The 20,801-nt window shown below is 39.5% G+C and overlaps 1 protein-coding gene across 1 annotated transcript in view; it reads left to right on the forward strand.

Moving 5' to 3' along the window:
* Window positions 1–1,860: 1,860 nt before the first annotated feature.
* Window positions 1,861–20,801, forward strand: part of antxr1c (ANTXR cell adhesion molecule 1c) — a 30,767-nt gene continuing 11,826 nt past the window's right edge. The window contains exons 1-12 of the mRNA XM_026316137.1: window positions 1,861–2,520; window positions 10,241–10,312; window positions 12,657–12,728; window positions 13,269–13,350; window positions 13,485–13,515; window positions 13,604–13,677; window positions 13,802–13,870; window positions 14,501–14,581; window positions 14,788–14,848; window positions 15,891–15,989; window positions 16,085–16,154; window positions 19,741–19,819. Of these exons, the coding sequence (XP_026171922.1) occupies window positions 2,384–2,520; window positions 10,241–10,312; window positions 12,657–12,728; window positions 13,269–13,350; window positions 13,485–13,515; window positions 13,604–13,677; window positions 13,802–13,870; window positions 14,501–14,581; window positions 14,788–14,848; window positions 15,891–15,989; window positions 16,085–16,154; window positions 19,741–19,819 (927 nt within the window). The 5' untranslated portion in view covers window positions 1,861–2,383. The remainder of the gene's footprint in view (window positions 2,521–10,240; window positions 10,313–12,656; window positions 12,729–13,268; window positions 13,351–13,484; window positions 13,516–13,603; window positions 13,678–13,801; window positions 13,871–14,500; window positions 14,582–14,787; window positions 14,849–15,890; window positions 15,990–16,084; window positions 16,155–19,740; window positions 19,820–20,801) is intronic.

Genomic DNA, 20,801 nt, shown 5'->3' on the forward strand with positions numbered 1-20,801 from the left:
TAATGTAAATACACAACTGACTGTGTGTTGTTCACATTTTACAAATACATGTATCCTAGAATACAACTCTCAGCCCCAACAACAGCTAGAAAGAGAAAACGTCATGATGCTGCTAAATTGTGTAAACTAGTTCACCAACAATGGAAAAAATATGGACTTCCACATCTGTACCAGAATAGACAAAGCTGTGGTCAAAGTCTTGAAGGAATCATCCAACAGAAAATGCATATAAGGTTTTATTAAGACTAAAAATGAAGTTTACCACAAGCACAATCTGCGGTAAGGGCTGCTACAGTGCTGGTTTTTCAAACCCTGTTCTTTGTCAGTGACAGGACATTTGTGTTTGATGGTAATTATGTCAAGAACTCCAGGGACAGGTGACAGTTTTGGTGGATAATAATATAATAGACACAAACTAACTCTACTTTTAGGATAAGATAAGAAGAACCTTTATTTGTCCCACAGAGGGGAAGTTCATTAATTGCTGTGCATACTGGAGACCCTTTCATACAGGTAACCAAATAATCTTAATCTATTAAATCTTTAAACTGATTTATTTCAGTCTGTATTTCTATTGTATTTCATATATTCAATTTCCTATTAACAGGTAATGACTGAGGAATAACCTGTTGCTAAAATACAATTAAGGAACCATAAAGACAGCTTAGAACTGTTTTTATTTAGTGTATATGTTTGTATATAGTGGCTTGAGTTTACAAATGTTAGAGGATTTGAGGACAAGGAATGGGGGTGTGGATAGCACTGAACATCTATTTGTAAACCACAAGGATCAGAATGATAAATGTGGATAAGTCAACATGAGTTAAGACTTTAAACAGGGGCCGAGGGGTTAGAGGGCACAGTGCATGTGTGCAGAAGGGAGTAGAGGGCCTGAAGCTTAACGCTCTACGAAACAGCCCAGGCTGATCGTTTCTAGGAATCTAGTTTGTCTGCCTGGTTTGTGTCACAAGTGACAGGACAGCAGATTACAGTTCAGTTCAGTTATTTCAGTTTTATAAAGATTTCCCAGAAGAAGAGTAAGTGGACCCAAATACAACAAACTTTTTCTGTTGTCCATCATTGCAACAAATTCTGTGGAGGACAGAAAAGAACTAATAAAGATAAAAAACCACACCTTCTTATCATCATGTCAGGTTACTTGTCATTTTACCTGCACTAGGCGTCTCTTAATGTGAGCTAGTCAAACCGTGTCTTGGTTTGGAGACGTGTTTTTGATGGACCACTGTCAGAAATCCTATGTAAGTGTTTCACCGCTGTTAGATTTACAAAGCTTGGCTCAGGTCATAAAAGTTTCATAAAATAAATACAAACACTTTATATCCACTTTAAACTAAAACACCCGTACGTTTCCCAAATCCACGTGTTCAACAACTAGTTGCTTTCCAGTTCAAACAAATATAATTTCACTTGAAGGAGAAGCTGAAACTATCAGATATTGTGTTATTGTGGGTGTGTATACTCCCCAGTGGACTCGGCACTGAAAAAACTGGGACCTCTGCTTAAATTCCAAGAACAAAACACATGTTTGTAATTTCACATCTGCCTCACTGTCAGTACAGGCTCTGCTTTATGAAATGATGCTGCTCGTGGCTCCTGCTGCATCAGACAGCGAACAAACACTGATTTAATGAGGATGAAATCCACATAAATGTGTTCAGGCTGAAAAGGCTGCTCTTGGCTAAGGTGCTGCGTAAAGCAGTGACAGTAAATTCACATATAAGGATCGTCCCATCTGGCCCTGCCCCGATTACCCGCGAAATACACGCCTGCCACGCGAGGGACGCGCAAAATGGGATCATGACCCATTTTCCTCTTTTTCTCTCCACCTCAGGATGAAACATGAAACCTGGTCCATTTTAGCCAAGGCTGTCCCCCGGGCTCCCAGTTCCTCCAGCGCATTACCCAGCTGCATTTGGCTTTTGCAGACTTAAACCAGTTGACACTTTGACAGGAAACTATTATCAATTCTTTCCAACGAACCACCCGGTCCATCATTGTACCCGTTTCTTGACTTGACCAGGGTTTGGATCTGTTTCGGTGCAGGTTGTTTTTAAGAGCATTTCTCCCGCTGCTAAATACAAGTTGGCTCATCTGACACTTTGACTTTTTAAGTATCTCCACCGGTATTTGGAGCAGGGTGGTCATCACTGTAAACTGAGCTCAAAACAAACGAGACGTGGGAACACCGCCCGCATCCTCTTTTGTCTCCGTCTCATCTCTGCCCCACTTTATTTTCACAACTGGCTCTGGGATGTAAGAAGCCAACTAACACATTTTTTGGCTCGTTTTTTTTTTTTATTTATTTCCATCTGCAAAGGAATTAACTTTGACTCCCCTGCCCAGGATAAGACTTTCGTTGAACATGCGTCTTGTTCTGGTTTTGTTCGGATTATTTTTGCTCCTCGCTCCATCTTCGAGAGCCGAGCCGGAGCTGCAAGACGAGGAGGAGGAGGAGAGCTCCTGCCAGGGCGCTTTTGACCTCTACTTTGTGCTTGACAAGTAAGTGGCGCTTGGTGCTGTACTAAGCACTAATTTGTAAAAAAGCATCTGATGTTACTTTTGGTGCTGCTGCTGGTGTGTGTGTGTGTGTGTGTGTGTGTGTGTGTGTGATACCTAAAGTTCAACTTACGGTACTTTCTTTAAAAAAGCAGGAGAAAATAGGCTGCAGAGTTTGGTTTGGCTGATTAGCGCCCCGGCATCTGTGCGCGGGCGTGTGCGTGCGTGATGACGCTGCTGACCTGCAGACAGTTTGCTGAATAGGCAGAAAAAACGGAGTGACTATGTGAATGTTACAGTGTAATAATAATATCTCTCCTCTTCCGTAAAAAAAAAAAAAAAACACTATCTGTTTTTAGTTTTCCAGAAAACAAAACAAAAATAAAATTAGGAAAAAAAAAAACCCCATGGGGCTTTTCGGCTAGAGGGAAGTACTGGAGGGATTTTTTTCTGCTCTTTGCTCATGGTTCACTCCTTCATTTGAACTCTCTGTACGCCCACATAGGAAAAATGTTGTGGTTGTATGACATCTTAGCGCTGGACTTCAGCAGCTGGATTCAGACTGCTGGGGAGGAAAAAAAGTTAAATGTCAGAGAAAAGCAGGAGAAAATTCTCGAGTTCCTGCTCTTCTCTATGTGCTGTTTGTAGACACTGGAGTAAATTACTGAATCTTTTCAGGCATCACACTGGTCCTATTCAGGAAGATGTGGCGCAAAACATTAAGACCCTGTAAATCACTGCTGCATTAAATTTAGAGTAATAAATATCACCAGACTGCTTCAACCATCACCACTGAACAATACAAATCTACTATTGGATCTGTCTGTATATTTCTGGTGTATATTATATTGCTGTGTCAGCTCTTCTTCCTTTTGCACTAATGGGGCAATGCCAGGAATAGGGAGGGGAAAGAAGAAAAGGCAGGAAGCAATAACATCCATGGAAAATGTGGTCTTAATTTGGAGAGCTAAATGTTGCACGCAGCACCTTTAAAGGCCTGTTTGAGCAACACAAGAGCCATTGGAACATCTCTTGTGAAACTGGGTGGATGGTTTTATCCAAACTGATTACAACTTTTACAGTCCCCAGTGGGAATCTGTGTCTAGAAACAGCTTAAGTGCTTTGCTGCACTCTCTGAACTTCACAAAAGCTTTCATATTTTTCTTGATATTTGATTCTCAAACAGAAAAGGACAAAAACATAGCAGAACTGCTCCCCATATGTGAAAGTCTGCTCTTGGCTTGTCCTGTGCGGTAAACACTGACACATGCTGCAAATTAGGGAACTGACTTTTTTTTATTGTGTCAGATGCTTTTCTTAGCTCTCCTGCGTGTGTTGGCGCCCATGTAGGGGGTGACTAACATTAGTTGTGTACTTCAAGCAAGAGGAAGTTCATTAGGGACCAGTCTCAGGCCTCCCACAGGTGTCCCTCAACCCCATCCCCGAGGACTGAGCTGGCTTTATGAGGCACAGTCCAAGTCCTGTGCCCTGATTGATACGTGTGAAAGGCGTAAAGATCAGAGGGAGAAGGCTGCAACAGGCAGAGGCACAGAGGATGTAGGCCACTAAAATGCCTGGAGGCCATCACTAGGCCTTCACAAACACACCAACAACTACTGCAAGGACTTAAAAAGGTTTTTGAACTTGTAGCCACTTCAAATCCTAAAACTGGAGACAACTTGTGTTACTGGACAGTATTTCAGTCCAGACCACAGTCCTGGACAGACCAACCAACAGCCCGACATCATTCCTCAAAAGCATCATAAGTGAAAATTAGGTGGAACTCTGCAAAATGACCCCAAATCAACATCATATCTGCTCATAGGGTTGATGTCGAATGAGGAAGGGCTGCACCGACTCATAAAGTTGACTCCAATCTCATCTACTGCAGACATGGACATTTGACATGACGTCATTGTTCGAACATGTAGGACGGTGCTGTCTGAGTCACGCTGGCAGCTGCAGTCTACAGAAGGTGGCTCCTGGCTGCTGTTGCCAGTTTAAATCCAGGACATATGGGAGTGGGTTTGGAAAGTTTGTGCCTTAACAAGACACATTATTCTTTACTGCTAATTTCCCTGGAAAACTGTAACCTAAATGATACCTGAAGGGAAAACAGAGTTGGTGAATAAGGCACAGCAACATCCAGTGACATGTTAATGCTGATGTGAGGCTGCAGCATGCTAACATTTACAGTGCTAACATGCTGATGTTTAGCATTCTAACTTTGGCTAATTAGCACTTAACACAAAGCACAGTCATTGGTTTGCAGATATGTGCTCGTAAAGTTGTTTATGGGATAAACTGAATTTGGTCAACTTGGCCTGATGATGGTGCTAGAGGTAAAGTCACAGCATCACTAATCTATTTGGATTCATTATGTATACCATAAATGTCTATACAAAATTCAATAGCAAGCCATTTAGTAGTTGGAGTGGACCAAAGAGCAGGTTGAGAAATCAACATTGCCTGTTTCTGATATGACTAAAAATGTATAAGCAACCAAAAGTGTCTCCACAGGATGTGACAACTGCATAATTCAGGACTTCTCTTTTACATTCATCTCTCTCTTCTTTCCAGGAGACACCTATCTCTTCCCTCCTGTACTCCTCATGTCCCTGCTTGGTGTCCCTGCGCTCATTGTTTCTAGATGTTCTCACAGCATTTTAGAGCTTCTACTAACAACAATGTGTCACTGATAGGCCCTGATCAAATCACAGCCATTCTGTGGTCTCTTTAGAGAACACTAATCCTGACTGCAAAATATTTTTGATGCTGGTGATGTATCACAAGTTAGCACTCTGGTTGAGAGTTCAGTCATGCTGCCCGATTCCAAACCCTAAGCGCAGCTGCAGTCCATAAATATTTTCGATATGTCTATTTGTGGAATACGTTCTAGCTGTGGAATGAGCCCAGTCTGCGTTTTGTCATTGGGCCTCTTGCAGCATGTTGCTTTGGTGTTTTCATCAAGAGCAAATGTCTTGTTAAATGATATCATACTGTCAGCGCTTCGGGCACTGAGGGTTTTTAAGTGGATGACTACCATCTAATGCCTTATATATGATCCAGCCTCAGTTGAAAGAAATAAAGTGCACTCAGTACATTTTTTAGACAAAGGTTCAAAAAGAAAATCTGGAATCTTCTGACAAATGCCTCTCCACCAGCTAGTTATCCAGTAGTATTTTCCAAACAATTCCTCTTGGTTTTGGAAGACAGCATTAGCTCAACAATCTTGCAGTAAGGGCTCTGACTTCTGCAGTGACTGTAAAAGTAGGTTAGTGGTTTTAAACAAACAAATCCTTGTGCCCAGTCAGTTCAATTGGAGAACCACTATTGGTTGCAGGCTGGGGTGGTGTGGGTAGGCCCAGCTGGAATGGCAGACAGCCTCCTTAGCAGAGTTGGGATTTTTTTTATTCCTTCTTCAACACTTTGAATCGTGAGAAAGAAACTCAGAGTCACACAGCCTGCAGACCAATAGATCTCTTTCCCATATGTTGTCATCTTGTTGCACTTGCCTGCTGCATGGTCGAGAATGGACCTGGTTGGGAAATTAAAAAACTAAAACTAAAAAAAAAACAAAAGAAAAATTAAGAAAACTGTCTAAAGAGACATTCCAGTGGCTTTGCATGTTTTATCTTATTTACTGGAAATCACTTTCTTACATAACAGCTAACATTTTAGAGCAGTGGAAGTCTATTTATACTGCTCCAGGAAGTTACTGCTTTTCAGTGATATTAAGTCATGCTAGCAGTGGGACTCTGTCGGCAATATCAGGTTGTCAGTCAGTTTGGTCGGACGGTTGGTCCATCTCCTTGGTCCTGACTGAAATATCTCAATAACGTAGCTGTACTTTCTGCTTAGTAATAATTAGCAAATATTAGCAGGTTACTGCACTAAACTAAGAAGATGAACTGTGAACTATTTAAAACTGATAGCAAATTCCTGGATCCTCTAGACATGGTCTGTTTAGCATCACTGAACAGTATTGATGCATATTAGCTCATTATGTGTCCACAGCTATTTGGAAACAGAAAATAATTGCACTGAATGTCTGATGTGCTGCCAACAAAAGAACTAACTTTAAGTCCGAAGTTAGTGACATAAGCAGAAAGTCTGCAGAAACATGGACACTGTGTCAATGATCCCACATATCCCTGACTTTTGGACACCTTTTGGTTTACTCTGTGATCATATTTGTCAGATTCTACAGGGTGGAGATGTAAATCATCAAGCAAATAGTAGCATCACAGCTATGCGCAAACCTAACTTCATATGTATACATATATCCTTAACAACATAGACACTGAAATCAATTATAAAGCCAGGGACCACTTACTGCTTCATTAAATAGCATCTTAATATAGCAGCATTGTACAGTTCAGGAATGTGATGAGGAGATATGCACCAGATAACTGGTGGTGCAACTATACTTAAATGTCTCCTCCTTTCTTCTACAATATTTCTTTTCTTGGTGTTATTCCTTTGCTTGCTCATATTTGTGTTTTGTCTGCCAAATTGGTGCTTTGCTTTTAAATGACTTATAATGTTGTTTTAATGGGTAATTCCAAGTCTGACTAACTAGACATTTGTCAATACTGGTACATGAGCACTAAACCTGCTCAGTGTGTACAGATGAATAAATAGCAATCAAAAATATGGTAGCGGCACAATGATTTAATCAATAGTTCACTTTGTCTTGGCTGTCTGGACTTCTTGAGGGCATCAGGTTGTTTGGATTTTTTGGCCATTTGCAATGACTACAACAGATTAAAGCAGTTTGGAGAGACTCTTGGCCTTTAAGTTGAAGTTTTCATCGACTGCCATGTTTCCGCTTTCTGAGCGCCACATTGAGCCAACAGATTTTTCACATTATCCCAGTCCTACTCAGCTGAATGTACTGTAACCTCACCGATAAGGCTCTCCATATCTCCTTTGCACTTTCCTTTATTTTCTTTTGTTCCTTTTTTCTCAGCCCTCAAACGGCACAAAGCCAGACATATGCTTTTTATCATGTTCTCAGATCTAATGAGGAAAACACTGTCACTCAGATTTGACAATTTGCTATGACATAACTTCAGGCTCCTGTTGGGCTCAATCACTTTGTCTGTAAATTTTAAAACCCCTCTCCTCTTGAAACCTTTATTTTCTGTGTCCAGGGTCCAAACCACTGACTTCAAAACCTAAATCAGACCATTAAAAATAGATCAAAGGAATATAAAACGCTTTCGTCAAGAACCATAGAGTAAAATAGCCCACTTCCTTTACTAATGCTGTTTGCACAGGTGAGTGAAAATGCAAGCTAAGCCCGGGTCCCACGATTGCAGCCACCTCAGACAATCAAACTATTCCAAGTCAAACAAGAGCCATTGTGGTTCAGAAATGAAGATAAGCAGCTGAAAACCAAACGTGGGAGTCTTTGGATTCACCCTGATGTTAAATAAACACTCCGAAATGATGTCCCACACCACTGTTAGATGCACAACAGCTTCACTAGACTATATAGTCTTTCCCCCTCCTCCACTACTATCATAGAACAATCTGCACAAAAAATAGGCTCCGTTCCTTCAGGTCTCTGTGTGTGTGTCTGTGCAATCCTTGTGAGACTGTTTCTGTTTGCAATTCACATTTTGTTGGACATCCAAGCTAAACTACCTCTCTACCTCTACCTCAACCTTTTTTTTTTTATTTTGGGAGGATTTTTTGTTTAGCTTGTAAGGTCTTGTCCTCCTTTTTGCTCAGTCAGCCTCATAGGAATGTAAAGCTTTGAAGTGGGGGAACAAATCACGTCATCAGATCAACAACAGAAAATGCTTACGCAGGATGTTAGAGGGAAAACATTGAAAGTTACATAACGTATTTAGTGCAATAGTCTAGTCATTTCTGTAAAGTTCTTGCTTCTGTTGTAGCAGCTCACCTTCTGAGCAACCAGTCTATTTGTTTTCCTTGGACTTTATACAGATGAAATCTGAGTTGGCTCTCTTTTCAGCTATGATGGCTACTGTTCTATGATGCCTTCTAGCTGAAGAGTTTCTTATGAGTTTTGAAAGCCAGAAATCCTCAAATAATTGCCGAGGAATAACTAGATAAACCTCTACAAGGTCTACAAGGTTACAAAACATTGTCCACTTGCATTCATTCTACAAAACAGAGCCTTTAATAAAGCTCCAGAGTCCAGTTCGGCAGGGGAAAAAAGCCTTGAATAAGTGAAGTATGATGGGAAAGTCCCTGGTATGCCCTGGCTGTGTCTTCTCCCCAGCCTGGTCAAATAATTACCCCTTCACTGCTGAGCAATAACACAAAATCCCCATGGGGTATAACCTCCATGGCACTCAACTGCAGACAAATAACATTAGTCACATTTCATCATTGTCATTCCAAGTTTTGGCCATTTAGTTGCTGTTGATCTCCAGAGCAGTTTGTGAGTGAGGTACGGTTGGTCCCTGTTTGTTGAAGTATCAATATACGTTGTTCAGAAAGTAACCACTGGTAATAGTAATCCCATGTACCGAACAAACATTTCCTCACCCAAGTTCATTATCGGTATTATATCTAGGCAAACTAAAAGATAAACCAGGATAACAGAGTCCCTGTTTAGTCTGGTTTCCATTTTCTCCAAAACACATTGTTACAAACATAATTTAAAAAGAATGACAAAATCTCAGTTTAATAAACTCAACTAACTCAACCTCAACCTTTGAATTCAATTGGTGTTTATATTGCGCCCAATAGAGAGAAACAACAACACATCAATGCTGGCTAGTGTCAGTGTGTCTAATGCTGTTACATCAGTTAGCCAGCACCTAAAATAACATTCACCATGTCTTGCACTTTATTCTAAGTAACCCTCATCCTCTAAACAGCCTGCCATTTTTACTGTGGTCAATTAGGTCATTTCCCATGTGTCATCTCTGTGACCTGCTCGTTAGCTAATGGATGACACATCACGCTGCAAACTTAATAAACTGGTACAGGTACACATGCACACAGTCCACCCAGAGGAAATGAATGCCCCTCCATGGGGAGTGTTGTTGATAAAAGCCCAGTTTTATGGAAGTTCCTCTGGGGAGAACATGACCTATTTCCTCAGCCTTCTGGGGCTCGTTTAGGATACAGGGGGTACTAATTTACACACCAGGCTATATCACCAACCCTTTTAATCTTACCAATACACTTTGTGGCCCATAATGTATAGTGCAGGCATTATGCACACTATACTATATTTTTTGTTAGTAATAATTATAATACTAAAATTACAAGTTAAACAGTTGTGTTTTGCCCAGTACACAAAAACTTGTTCTTCATGTTGTTCAGATAATGATTTTACCCCCTGTCATTTTTTGGCAAACAAAGCTATATTTTTCTTCTGTGACTGCTCTACCATATGGATGTCAGTGTGTGTCTGAAAAATTGCTTAAGCTGTTGGGTTTTGCCAATCCCTCTTTGTTCGTACTGAACAAATGTTTTCTAATTCAGAGATACATACAGAAATTTTACAAGTAGTTATTAAAGTTATCTGTAATTCTATCATGCAGCAAATCACCAACGTCCATGAACTAGGGCTGTCTTTGCTGCTTTTATGGTGTAATGTGGAAAACACTAAGCTACAAGATGTATATTTCTTGCTTTTTCAAGTTGTTTCAGGGATTGCAGAGATAGGAGTTCAGTTAGGATTCATTTCAGACACAATTTTCTGTTTCAATTCTGTGGTTTTCCCTTTTTCTAGGTCTGGCAGTGTGAAGAATCACTGGGAGGAAATCTACTACTTTGTGGAGAATTTAGCTGAGAAATTCAAAAGGTAACAGACACATCATAAACATACATTAACATAAATAACCAATCAAAAGTACTGGAAAAAAGCGGAACCACATAGGTGGACCGTGTACTGTAACATTTGAAAGGTTTCATAACCAGTGTGCAACTATCTAGATACAGTGAACAGTACAGACTTCCTGGAGTCCTGGGATGTAGATCACTAAGATGAAACCAGCATTTCACACAGCGGTCACCCTGGCAAAGTAAAATAAAACCTGCCCCTACAGCTACAACCGGCCATATGCTAAGTCACTCTGTATTCAGGCTGATGTTTTTCTCAGTCTCTGCAGGAGCTAAGATGATCTGCTAACTGGTGAGGTTAGCAGCAGTAACTGCAGGCAACTACAGGCTCACAGGTCATTATATATACGACCACCCGTACAAAGAAGAAGTATAGGTGTGCTATTAGTAAACCTCTTTTAAACTTAAAGTAGAATAGTATACAGTCAGTTTACTTTGTATGAATCTATCAGAGATATACTAAACAAAATTATACCTAAGTAGCTATACTTGGCCGATACTGACTAGAGTACAAAAGTATCTGAATATCTGTATTTTTATACACTTAGTATAATTACGTACAACCCCAGTTCCAACAGAATGCAATGATTTGCAAATCTCATAAACCCAAGTTTTATTTACAATAGAATATAAAAAACATATCAAATGTTTAAACTGAGAAAATGTTTTAAGAAAAAGTCATTTTGAAATTGATGGCAGCAACAGTACACAGTCTACACAGTATACTAGTTTGCCCCAAGGATAGAAACAGTGTTTGACCACTATCATTGTTGGTGTTCACAGTTTGGTTACATTCTTTCTGTTGTGTGTCTGTAGCAGTGTATGTGCTTATTGTTTCATCCTCTTAATTAGACTGGCAGTTATTTTTACCTGCACCCTAAATAAAACCACTGTTGTGATACGTGTCCTGCCCTTTTGTTGTGCGGTGGAACTGTTTTCTAATTGTAGTGAGATCTTTATGGGCTGATCAACAACAGGAAGCTGTTAGAAGTAAAAAATTGTCAAAGTTTTCTTTCCAGACCAGTTCTTCATATAGTTTTAGTGCAAAATGCAACTTAGAGGTAAACTTAGAGGCCAAAACTGACAAGTCTCATAGCAAAAGAAATACACTAAAGGTATACTTTAATAAAGTAAAAAGGGGATGAGTGCTATGTGACTAGCAAATCAACAGTATATATAGAAGTTTACTTGCAGTGTACGTGAAAGTATACTTTCATAAACTAAAGAGTGGGCTAGAAGTGTAAAACTAGTACCTATAACTTCAATATACAGTAAAGTACAAAATTTAACTTAGATATGAACTATTTGTGTATTCAGTGTTTACAACTCTTATAGTATACTTTTGTAAACTAAAAGTGGGCCCAGGTAGTCCCAAGAGGTTTTGAAATCGTACACCTGTACTACTTGTACATTAATATTAGTATACTTACTATGTAAAATATACCTTGGATATGTACTTGAACTTTACATAAGTTTTCTTAATAAAATAGACTTTAAATAAATATACTTCACTTGTAAGGGCAGTCTTGGTTGCACTGGTTTAATCCAGTGGAGCACTAGAAAAGAAAGTGTGAGTAAAATTAAGTATTTCAAAGAATGGCAGCTCATAGTTTTCTTTCTTTGAAGGCCACGACAACACCTGGAGCTTTTTGGTTCAGTCAAAGCAAAGAACCAACCCAAAGTTTCTGTTTGAAACAAACCACAGGAAAGTTTTAAACAGCACAAATCTCGCTTGACTTGCTTTCTCAGTTTCTCAACAATGTGCTTTTCACTCCATGTGTGTATGTTTACACGCATGTAACTCCAATAAACAAGAATTTCCACATCTGAGGATGCCATGACATGGTTTGAATATTAACATCTAAGCCACTGCCACGCACAGGGTTGAAATACTGACACAAATTCATGCATCCTGTCACTTGGTGTCTTGGTGTGTTGGACTGCACTCAGCACAACAAAACAATTCATAAACAGGCTGATGGCGTGAGCAAACAATTCATAAACAGGCTGATGGCCTGCGCTCAAAGGAAGCTGTTTGTCCTCAATGAAATATTCATTGTTTAAAAAAAAAGTCTTACATTCTTTTTATAACTGGCATGAAATTAAAGCAGTCATTTTATGTTTCTGAGGGAAACAATATGTCATTTTCAAAGTATTACATATTGACATTGTTTCTGATTAATCTCAGATGAAGAATTAATGTTCATCTCTGGAGAGTTTTGGCTTAGTTACACTCTCTAAAAACCTAAAAACTATTGTAAGCTGTCAAATGATGGGTATCATGATGCTTTATTTTTCTGTTCCAGTCCCATGCTGAGGATGTCCTTCATAACATTCTCCTCCAGAGCATCCACCATCATGAAATTGACGGAAAACAGGTACCTTATATGATGGCTGACGAAGTCTCTCGATTATTTGTCATTTATTATCATAGTCATTTAATGTCATTGATTAAGTGCAACTGACTGAAGGCTGAATTTGTGGTGTAAATAAATGTTTTTCTAGCACAAAGTGCTACTACACAACAGAAACAGGCAGTCATGAAATTAACTTATATCACTGCGTGGGTGAAAGCAGATGCTCTTTAAACTGACAATTGGCCCATGTTTCCATGTGACTTCTGCTGCATAAATATCAGGGCTATTCTGAAGGAGAGTTTTGTGTGTGAGCAATGAAACTCACTGTTAAACACATTTATGCAAATTTTGTTTCCATTTCCAACAGAGGTGTTTAGACCTTTTACTTAATGTACAATGTGACTGTATCAGGACTTAGCGAGATCTAGTGGTATGCTACATAATGCATATGTAAGACAAGTACATCTAAACTATACTTAATAATACAAAAGAAATGATAATGATAAATAGAGAAAAAACTGTTTTAATGTGTATTCATCAAAACGTATTTCCTCTCTGCAGAGTGGATATTAGAAAAGGGCTGAACGCTCTGAAAAGAGAAATTCCTGGTGGAGACACATTCATGCACCTTGGACTGCAAAGAGTGAGGCTTGTTGTGTTTTATATATCTTGATTTAATAATCAACCTTTTGTAGCCAAAATCAAATCAGAGTTCAGAAATCAAATGATTTTAAATTATTTCCTCTCTTTCCGGCCATGAAAATGTGTTATTTGAAGGCAAATGAGCAGATTCAACGGGAGAACTTTGGTAAGCATGAAATAAAAAGTTCATACTGTCTTCAAACTTGCAGGTTGCATTATTTTGTAGTTTTAACCTGGATCTATGCTTTTTCAAGGCACAGCCAGTGTGATTATTGCCCTGACAGACGGAGAGCTACAGGAACATCAGCTCATCACTGCACAGCAGGAGGTACGGCAGCAACTTCACACTGATAATGAGCAAGCTAAATTGAAAGGGCTGCTTCTAAGGCACAAATATTGCATTTGCTGGAGTTACATTTTTCTGAATGTCATGTACTTATTTCATACAACAGGCAGAGAGAGCCAGGTCTCTAGGAGCTATTGTATACTGTGTTGGTGTCAAAGACTTCAATGAGACACAGGTAATACCCATGTCAATGCAACAAATCATTCCCTAAGCTTTATTGTAATTATCCTAAAAGTCATTAGAGCAGTTACAGTTTACCAAGCGTGTTCAGGAACCCAGAGATGTGGAGTCCCCTTGTTGTACAGATTGTATACAATGTGGCTAACCAATAGTTTAAAGTTTCCTGAAAACCAATCATACTGTTATTAAACCTTATTCATCGCAGATGCCAACATACTAAACTGGACTGGAGAAATATCTGTAACTTGAATAATCTGAACAATTAGCTTCAACATGCTTAGGAGGTTGATTCATGGCTTCAACCAACTCTCTCAAGCTTGGTTCAAGTCTCATTTCACTGATTGTCAATCGACCCATTACTGGACTGCAGTGAATGTGTAAATATTAATGTGAACAGGAGAGTTCATATTCTCATTGTACAGTCGTTCCTGTCTATAATTTCTAACATTTCTTTTTGTTGGAGGTTCCACTATAACCAAAGTTACAGAAAAATAGCGATGATGGTGGGAAAATTGAATTTTCTAGTTTGCTTATTCATACTTACATTTTCTGTGTATAAATTCTTCTTTTATATACTAACTTTCTTATCCCTGTCTTTCCTTGATCTACGCCACTATATCTATAGCTGGCAACCATTGCAGACACTATCGAGCATGTGTTCCCTGTGCTGGGAGGCTTCCACGCTCTCCGGGGAGTCATTGATTCGGTAGGGATGCTGTCCTGTAGCTAAAGCTCACAAACACAGCAGCAGTGCAGTTGTACACATTTGTGTGCTTAACTTGGAGGTGTCACTCATATATTGTAACAGGGATAAATGTCAGAAGTCACTTGTATTTCTACATATTATGAGTGTTGGTACACTTTACCAGTAGACCAAATATGACCAGCCTTTTCTCTGTACTTCTCCTCCAGGTCATCAAGAAATCCTGCATTGAAATTTTAGCAGCTGAGCCCTCCAGTGTGTGCGCAGGAGGTTAGGAGCTAGAAACACACACAGTGACACTGATGAACACTGATGCCAGCCTCCCATCCTTTTTTTAAACTGTGTTAATTTCAGTACTTGGTGCCTCGTCTTTCTTTCACTTTGGTAATGACAATTCCAGACCAGACAGAAAAGACCATACATGGGCATCCAGGTCACTTATAGGGAATTTATTGGGACTGAAGTGGGAATAATATTACAGGGGTGTTATTAACAGGATTAACTGTGAGAGAATAAGGGTGGCAATATTGGCTGCCACTAAAATGTAAGATAGACAACATCCTTTAGTGCTCTGCCAAGAGAAAGACTATAAGCAACATTAAACAGACATAAAAAAGGCACCAATGAACAAGTAAAGTAGGGGTTGATTAGATGTTTTTGGCAGAAGCAGAAGGATTTTTACTGTTTCTCACATCTAATTTAGTCTTTTGTTAAACAGTGGATTGATTTCACCCTTTAAAGGGAAATTATTTCACTTAAAATGAAAATGTATTCAGTAACATACTGTTGCAGCAAGTGCCCTGCTATTCATTTCAGTCATGCAGGTTACGTCTGCACAAATACAAGTACATCACAGCACATAAATTAAAGACACATGCCAAACTAGTTTGCATGTTCAGTATACAAACGTCTGACAACCTGTCGCCCTGCCAAACAAGAAATCCTGGCCCAAAAACTGTGGGTTTCCCTTTCACTGTAACTAGCTCAGCATGTTGGATTGTATCTCCATGTCCATTGGTAATTTTTTCAAAAATATATTAGGCTTTTCCTTTTCTATAACAGTGACAATAACTGATGACAAAGAAAAAAGAGATCTCCAGATAATTTATCTTTCCATATACTGTATATATATATATATATATATATATATATGTGTGTGTGTGTGTGTGTGTGTGTGTGTGAGGGTGTGTGTGTGTGTGTGTGTTAAACATGAAAATGAGCTTCATGCACAATACTGGCAGCATGAAATATATATTTTCTTGGCAAAGTGTGTCCGCTAATGTAACATTGTCCATGTGTGTTGTGTAACTAGAGTCTTTCCAAGTGGTGGTGAGAGGAAATGGTTTTCTGCATGCCAGAAACATTAACCAGGTGCTCTGCAGCTTCAAAATCAATGACACCACTACAGTCAGTGAGTACACCCACACTATTAGTTTCTCTTTCTGTTTAATGTCAACCAAGCTAACCTCTAACAACATTTACCAAAACGTTGTCTTTACGTCCTAGATGAGAAGCCGGCTGAAGTACAAAACACATTCTTACTGTGTCCAGCTCCTGTCATTGATAAAGTTGGGAAGTAAGTAGCTGTTTTTCAAAACTTTGATTTCATTTTGTCTTTCAGCTACCTGGCAAAGTCACGTTCTTATTCACGCTACGTGCCATCCACATGCATCTTAGATCCCGTTCTTTACCTCAAACACAGAGAAAGACGTGTATGCAAGCACCTGTGTACAGTATGTGGACAGACCATCATAAGCCTGCCATGCATTAGCCCTTTTTATGATTCCTGTCTGTGGCCACATTCCTCTTTTCTAGATCCCAGTACAGATTAGGAAAATGTAAGGGTATCTGTAGCCATGCCAGCAGATGCAGCGGTAAACCTGCTTCTGTCCTGAATTAGAACAGAACAGTGGAAAACATTTGCAGACAACTCCTTCTTGACCTAAATAGAAATTTGAATGTCAAGACTAGAAATGAATCTTAGTTTAGTCCCACTGCTCACATCTACCTGCCCAGCACCGAACGGCAGACAACATTAGCAGCTACTGTAGCTGTTGAACATCACTGAGATTCAGAGCATTGAGGTTACGGTACCCGAACAGTCACCACATGACGGTCACACAGTTTTCTGGTGTAACCCTAGTGGAATCGCTCTTCATCAGCTGGCCGTGTTCTCCTTTTAGAACCTGACCATGGTCCAACATCAACAATCTACAAACCTCTCTAACCAAAGTCTTTACGGGAGGAAAAGTACATGCAGGCCACAGAATATACGGTTTAGTGGACAGTGGTTACAGGCTTGAAACACAAACAGAGAAACTCTGGAGGAGAGGGCCTATAAGGTCATATTACACTTTCTTTGCATGTTTTTCTGACCTTTAATGGTAGTTATGTTATGTGATAGCATAATCCCTTAATAGTGATACAAATTCCTTTATTTTGTTCTCCCGCAGAAGTTACAAATCATATTTGCTATAATAATATAATAATAGGGCAGGCAATGGTGTGAAGAGAGAGAGTGCCTTTGCTTCTCTTAAACTGCCCATTACCTCAGTTCACTTCTGCCCTTGTATTTTTCTGTTCTTGCTTTAGTTCCCTAAAACTTTCCATTCCTTATGATCTCAACACATACACTCCCAGCTCTCCGTTCCTACACTTATCTTCTTCCTGCTTGTTCTTAATCTTCTTCTTTTCACCAACTTGCTTGTGACTTTCCAGCCATGCTGCCAGCACTGTTCACCTTTCTCACTGTAATCCGTCTTTAATTCGCTGTCATGCAGAAACTCCCTCTTTAATCTCCTGTCAGTTTTCCACTCTTTCAACTGTGTCTTTGTCCAGTTTTGGCTGATCAAAGCTATGTAGCACCTAGCCTGGTCTAGTGTGTGGTCATGTGTGTTTATATGCAGCCTGACTCTCAGCAGGGTGGAAAAGCCTCAGGGAAAATGTTTAAACTGCTCCACTAAAACACAGACTAGTGAAACTGGATTTTTTCATATCATGAAACTGATTTATATTTGGTAGAAAATTTGAAAATTTCATAGTGACTTTACTGAAAAATCTGATTTTTAGAATGGATGGATTCATTGCACTTTATTTACTCAAAGTTGCAGAGTAAAGGTTTAGCTTCTCTGCCTCTTTATTTTGTTGAATAGTAATTGTAGGAATATACCCATTCTCTTATTTCTAGAGACCGGTCGCAGAATCTGGCATTTGCGATTAGTCTTGGATTGTCTAAATATATCCAGCTGCAAACATCCTCTCATCTCATATGTGGATGTTTTTGTGTGACAAAAACAAGACAAGTTCATGGAAATGCAGGCTATGTCTCACCACTTGGGTTTTAATGTAGGTTTTTTTAGGGCAGGATGACCCACAACACCTAATGAAGGGCAGATGAATGTCTGCGTTTGTCTCTTTCAGTTGGGCCCGCATGTGTGTGTGTGTCTGTGTGTGTGTCCTCATGCTTGAACTGTCAGCCCTGTCTGATTCACTTCCTTGCTCAACACAGTACTCTGCACTTAACATTTCCTCCCTGCTACTTTGTTTTTCTTCCACATCTTCATCACTTACATCACTCTCAGTAGTGCCTTGCCAGTAAAATATTAAATTATAAGACTGGTAAAAAAAAATTTAAATTAAAACCACCAAAATCAACATTTGATTGATCCTACTAAGTAAGTATTGTCTGTGCACCTAAAGCCTGATTTAAACCTGGTTCATTTCCCATGCTCACCTGTCATAACTACTATCAACAGGACCATCGCTGTATCATTCCACTACAGGAAAATGGCCAGCCTTTACACTGTAGCCATAAACGCATCAACCTTTTCTGTAATATTAATCTGATCAACACTGGCATTTAAAAGTAGCTGTACAGGTATAAAGCTTTATTGACTTCCACTTGGATCAGCAAGGATGCCTGTGTAGATTTATACCATTTATATAAAACTCTATTTATTTATCTAAACTTAAATCCAATAGAGCCAATATCTGGTATCCTCTCATACTGCATCCAACCACACAGAGATCCCTTAAAAACATGCAGACACGCTGCTCCTTTAACTTTGAGGCCGATCTAAAGTTTCAGTCCTATTCTACCCAGCTGTTTGTTGTCAGTGAGGTATGTACGCTTTTGGCTATAAACTTCACCCACTAACCCTGCTCTTCTCTGTCTCCAGCCTGACAGCCACCTGGTGCTCTACTAAATAATAAGTGTGTGTGGGTGTGTGGGTGTGTGTGTGTGTTGCCTTTCATCCACATGTTTTTAAAAACTGAATTAGGACAGGAGGTCACGTGAAATTCTCAGAATTGTTTTTCACTAGTCAGAGGAGGAAGGGAAGAGATGGACTGAGAACAGAAAGTCTCCTGCAGTTCCATAAACCTTATGAGGCGGAGATCCTGGTTGTGTTTTCTAATAAACTGCACAAATCATGTGTCACATAAGGAAATCATTTTTCAGCTCCATGTACAGATCATAATATGTAAGAGAGAGTTAAGTGTTAGAGATTGTTCTCATTCCTGAAACTAATGTTAGAATGGTGTCTTGGAAAACACACAACCTGCCAATGGCAGTAAAAAACACAGACTGAACTGGCAAGTTTTGTATTTTCCATTTCCATTTTTTCAAATTCACCTCCTGTCCATGCAGCGCAGTGGGTCGTACAAGCACACCTGTACTTTGTTTTTTTAACAGTGGAAAACTTTTGTTTCTGTTTCATTTGCGATTCAATTTCTCAGTTACGAGCTAAACAGGGCTCGTAAACAACTGTCACACGACTCAAGAAGCAGCTCATTTATTGGAGTTTTGGTAACAACTGCGGGAGATCTTGGCTGATGCCAAAACTTAAAAAGGCTGAATGTGAGCATCGGCCCAAACCTGGCTCTGCTCTTACCTAGAAAATCTGTCTCCTTCTACTCATAATCCCATGTGTTTTTGTGGTTGTGTCCTCTTGGTTCAAATTACATTCTCATTAAGTCTTACTAACAGATGACCTCACGGTGTGCAGGCGGTTTGGTGACGTTATTTGGTGTGAACCCGAGTTCAAGTGACATCGTTTGATCAAACAAATAGAGCTTATAGAGGAAGTGCCTCAGACCAAATACACTGCTTCAAACATGCTGAGTGTGGACTTTTATGTCCATTGTCCATTGTTTTGTTTCAGGGTGATTTATCTCCAAGTGAGCATGAATGATGGTCTGTCCTTCATCAGCAGCAACGTACACATCACTACCACAGAGTGTGTAAGTACAGTCCCTGTTCATTCGGGCATTTAATCTGCATAAGCACAAAAACGATTTAGAATTTAGTATGTGGTTACACAGTTGAATTGGTTATTGAACGAGAACTCCTGGCTTTTTCAACGTGCTTTGAAAAATATGATACTAAGACAGATCGTATCTGCTTCCCTCTGAACACTAATAAAAAAAGTACAGTAAAAGGAGTAAAATGAAAAGTGTTGCATTATCTTCCAATGACCTTTTTTTTAAGAGGTTTTTCAGCTTCAAAAGTATGCTGTATGTTTCTTCATACACAACCCCAATTCCAAAAAAGTTGGGACGCTGTGTAAAATCTACATCAAAACATTTGCAAATCTCATAAACCCATATTTAAGTCACAATAGAACATAGGAAACATCAAATGTTTAAACTGATCAAATCTAACATTTTAAGAAAAATAAGGATCCTTTTGAAATTGATGGCAGCAAAATGTCTCAAACAAAGTCTGGACAAGCCCATGTTTACCACAATGTAGCATCCCTTCTTCATTTAACAACAGTCTGTCAACATCTGGGAACTGAGGAAAGGAGTTTTGTTAGATATAAAATTCTAACTGCTCATCAGTCCTGGGTCTACTTTATCGTATTTTTTGTTTCAAGGTGATCCAAATATTTTCAGTTGGTGAAAGGCCTGGACTGCAGACAGGCCAGTTCAGCACCCATAGGTGCAGTATGACGTTTAGCATTGCTGAAATATACAAGGCCTTTCTTGAGAAAGACGCCCATGGTTGCCAAAAAGAATGTTAAAATTTGATTCGTCTGACAACAGAACAGTTGTCCACTTTGCCACACACCATTTTACATAAACATTGGCCCAAAGAAGATGGCAGCCTTTCTAGATCATAGTCATGTATGGCTTCTTCTTTCCATGAGAAAGCTCTAACTTGCATTTTTGGATGGCACAGCCAACTGTGTTCACAGACATCACAGAGCCATGCCTGTTTTCA

This window comes from Mastacembelus armatus, chromosome 19, assembly GCF_900324485.2.
Source record: "Mastacembelus armatus chromosome 19, fMasArm1.2, whole genome shotgun sequence".
In the NCBI taxonomy this organism is placed as follows: Eukaryota; Metazoa; Chordata; class Actinopteri; order Synbranchiformes; family Mastacembelidae; genus Mastacembelus; species Mastacembelus armatus.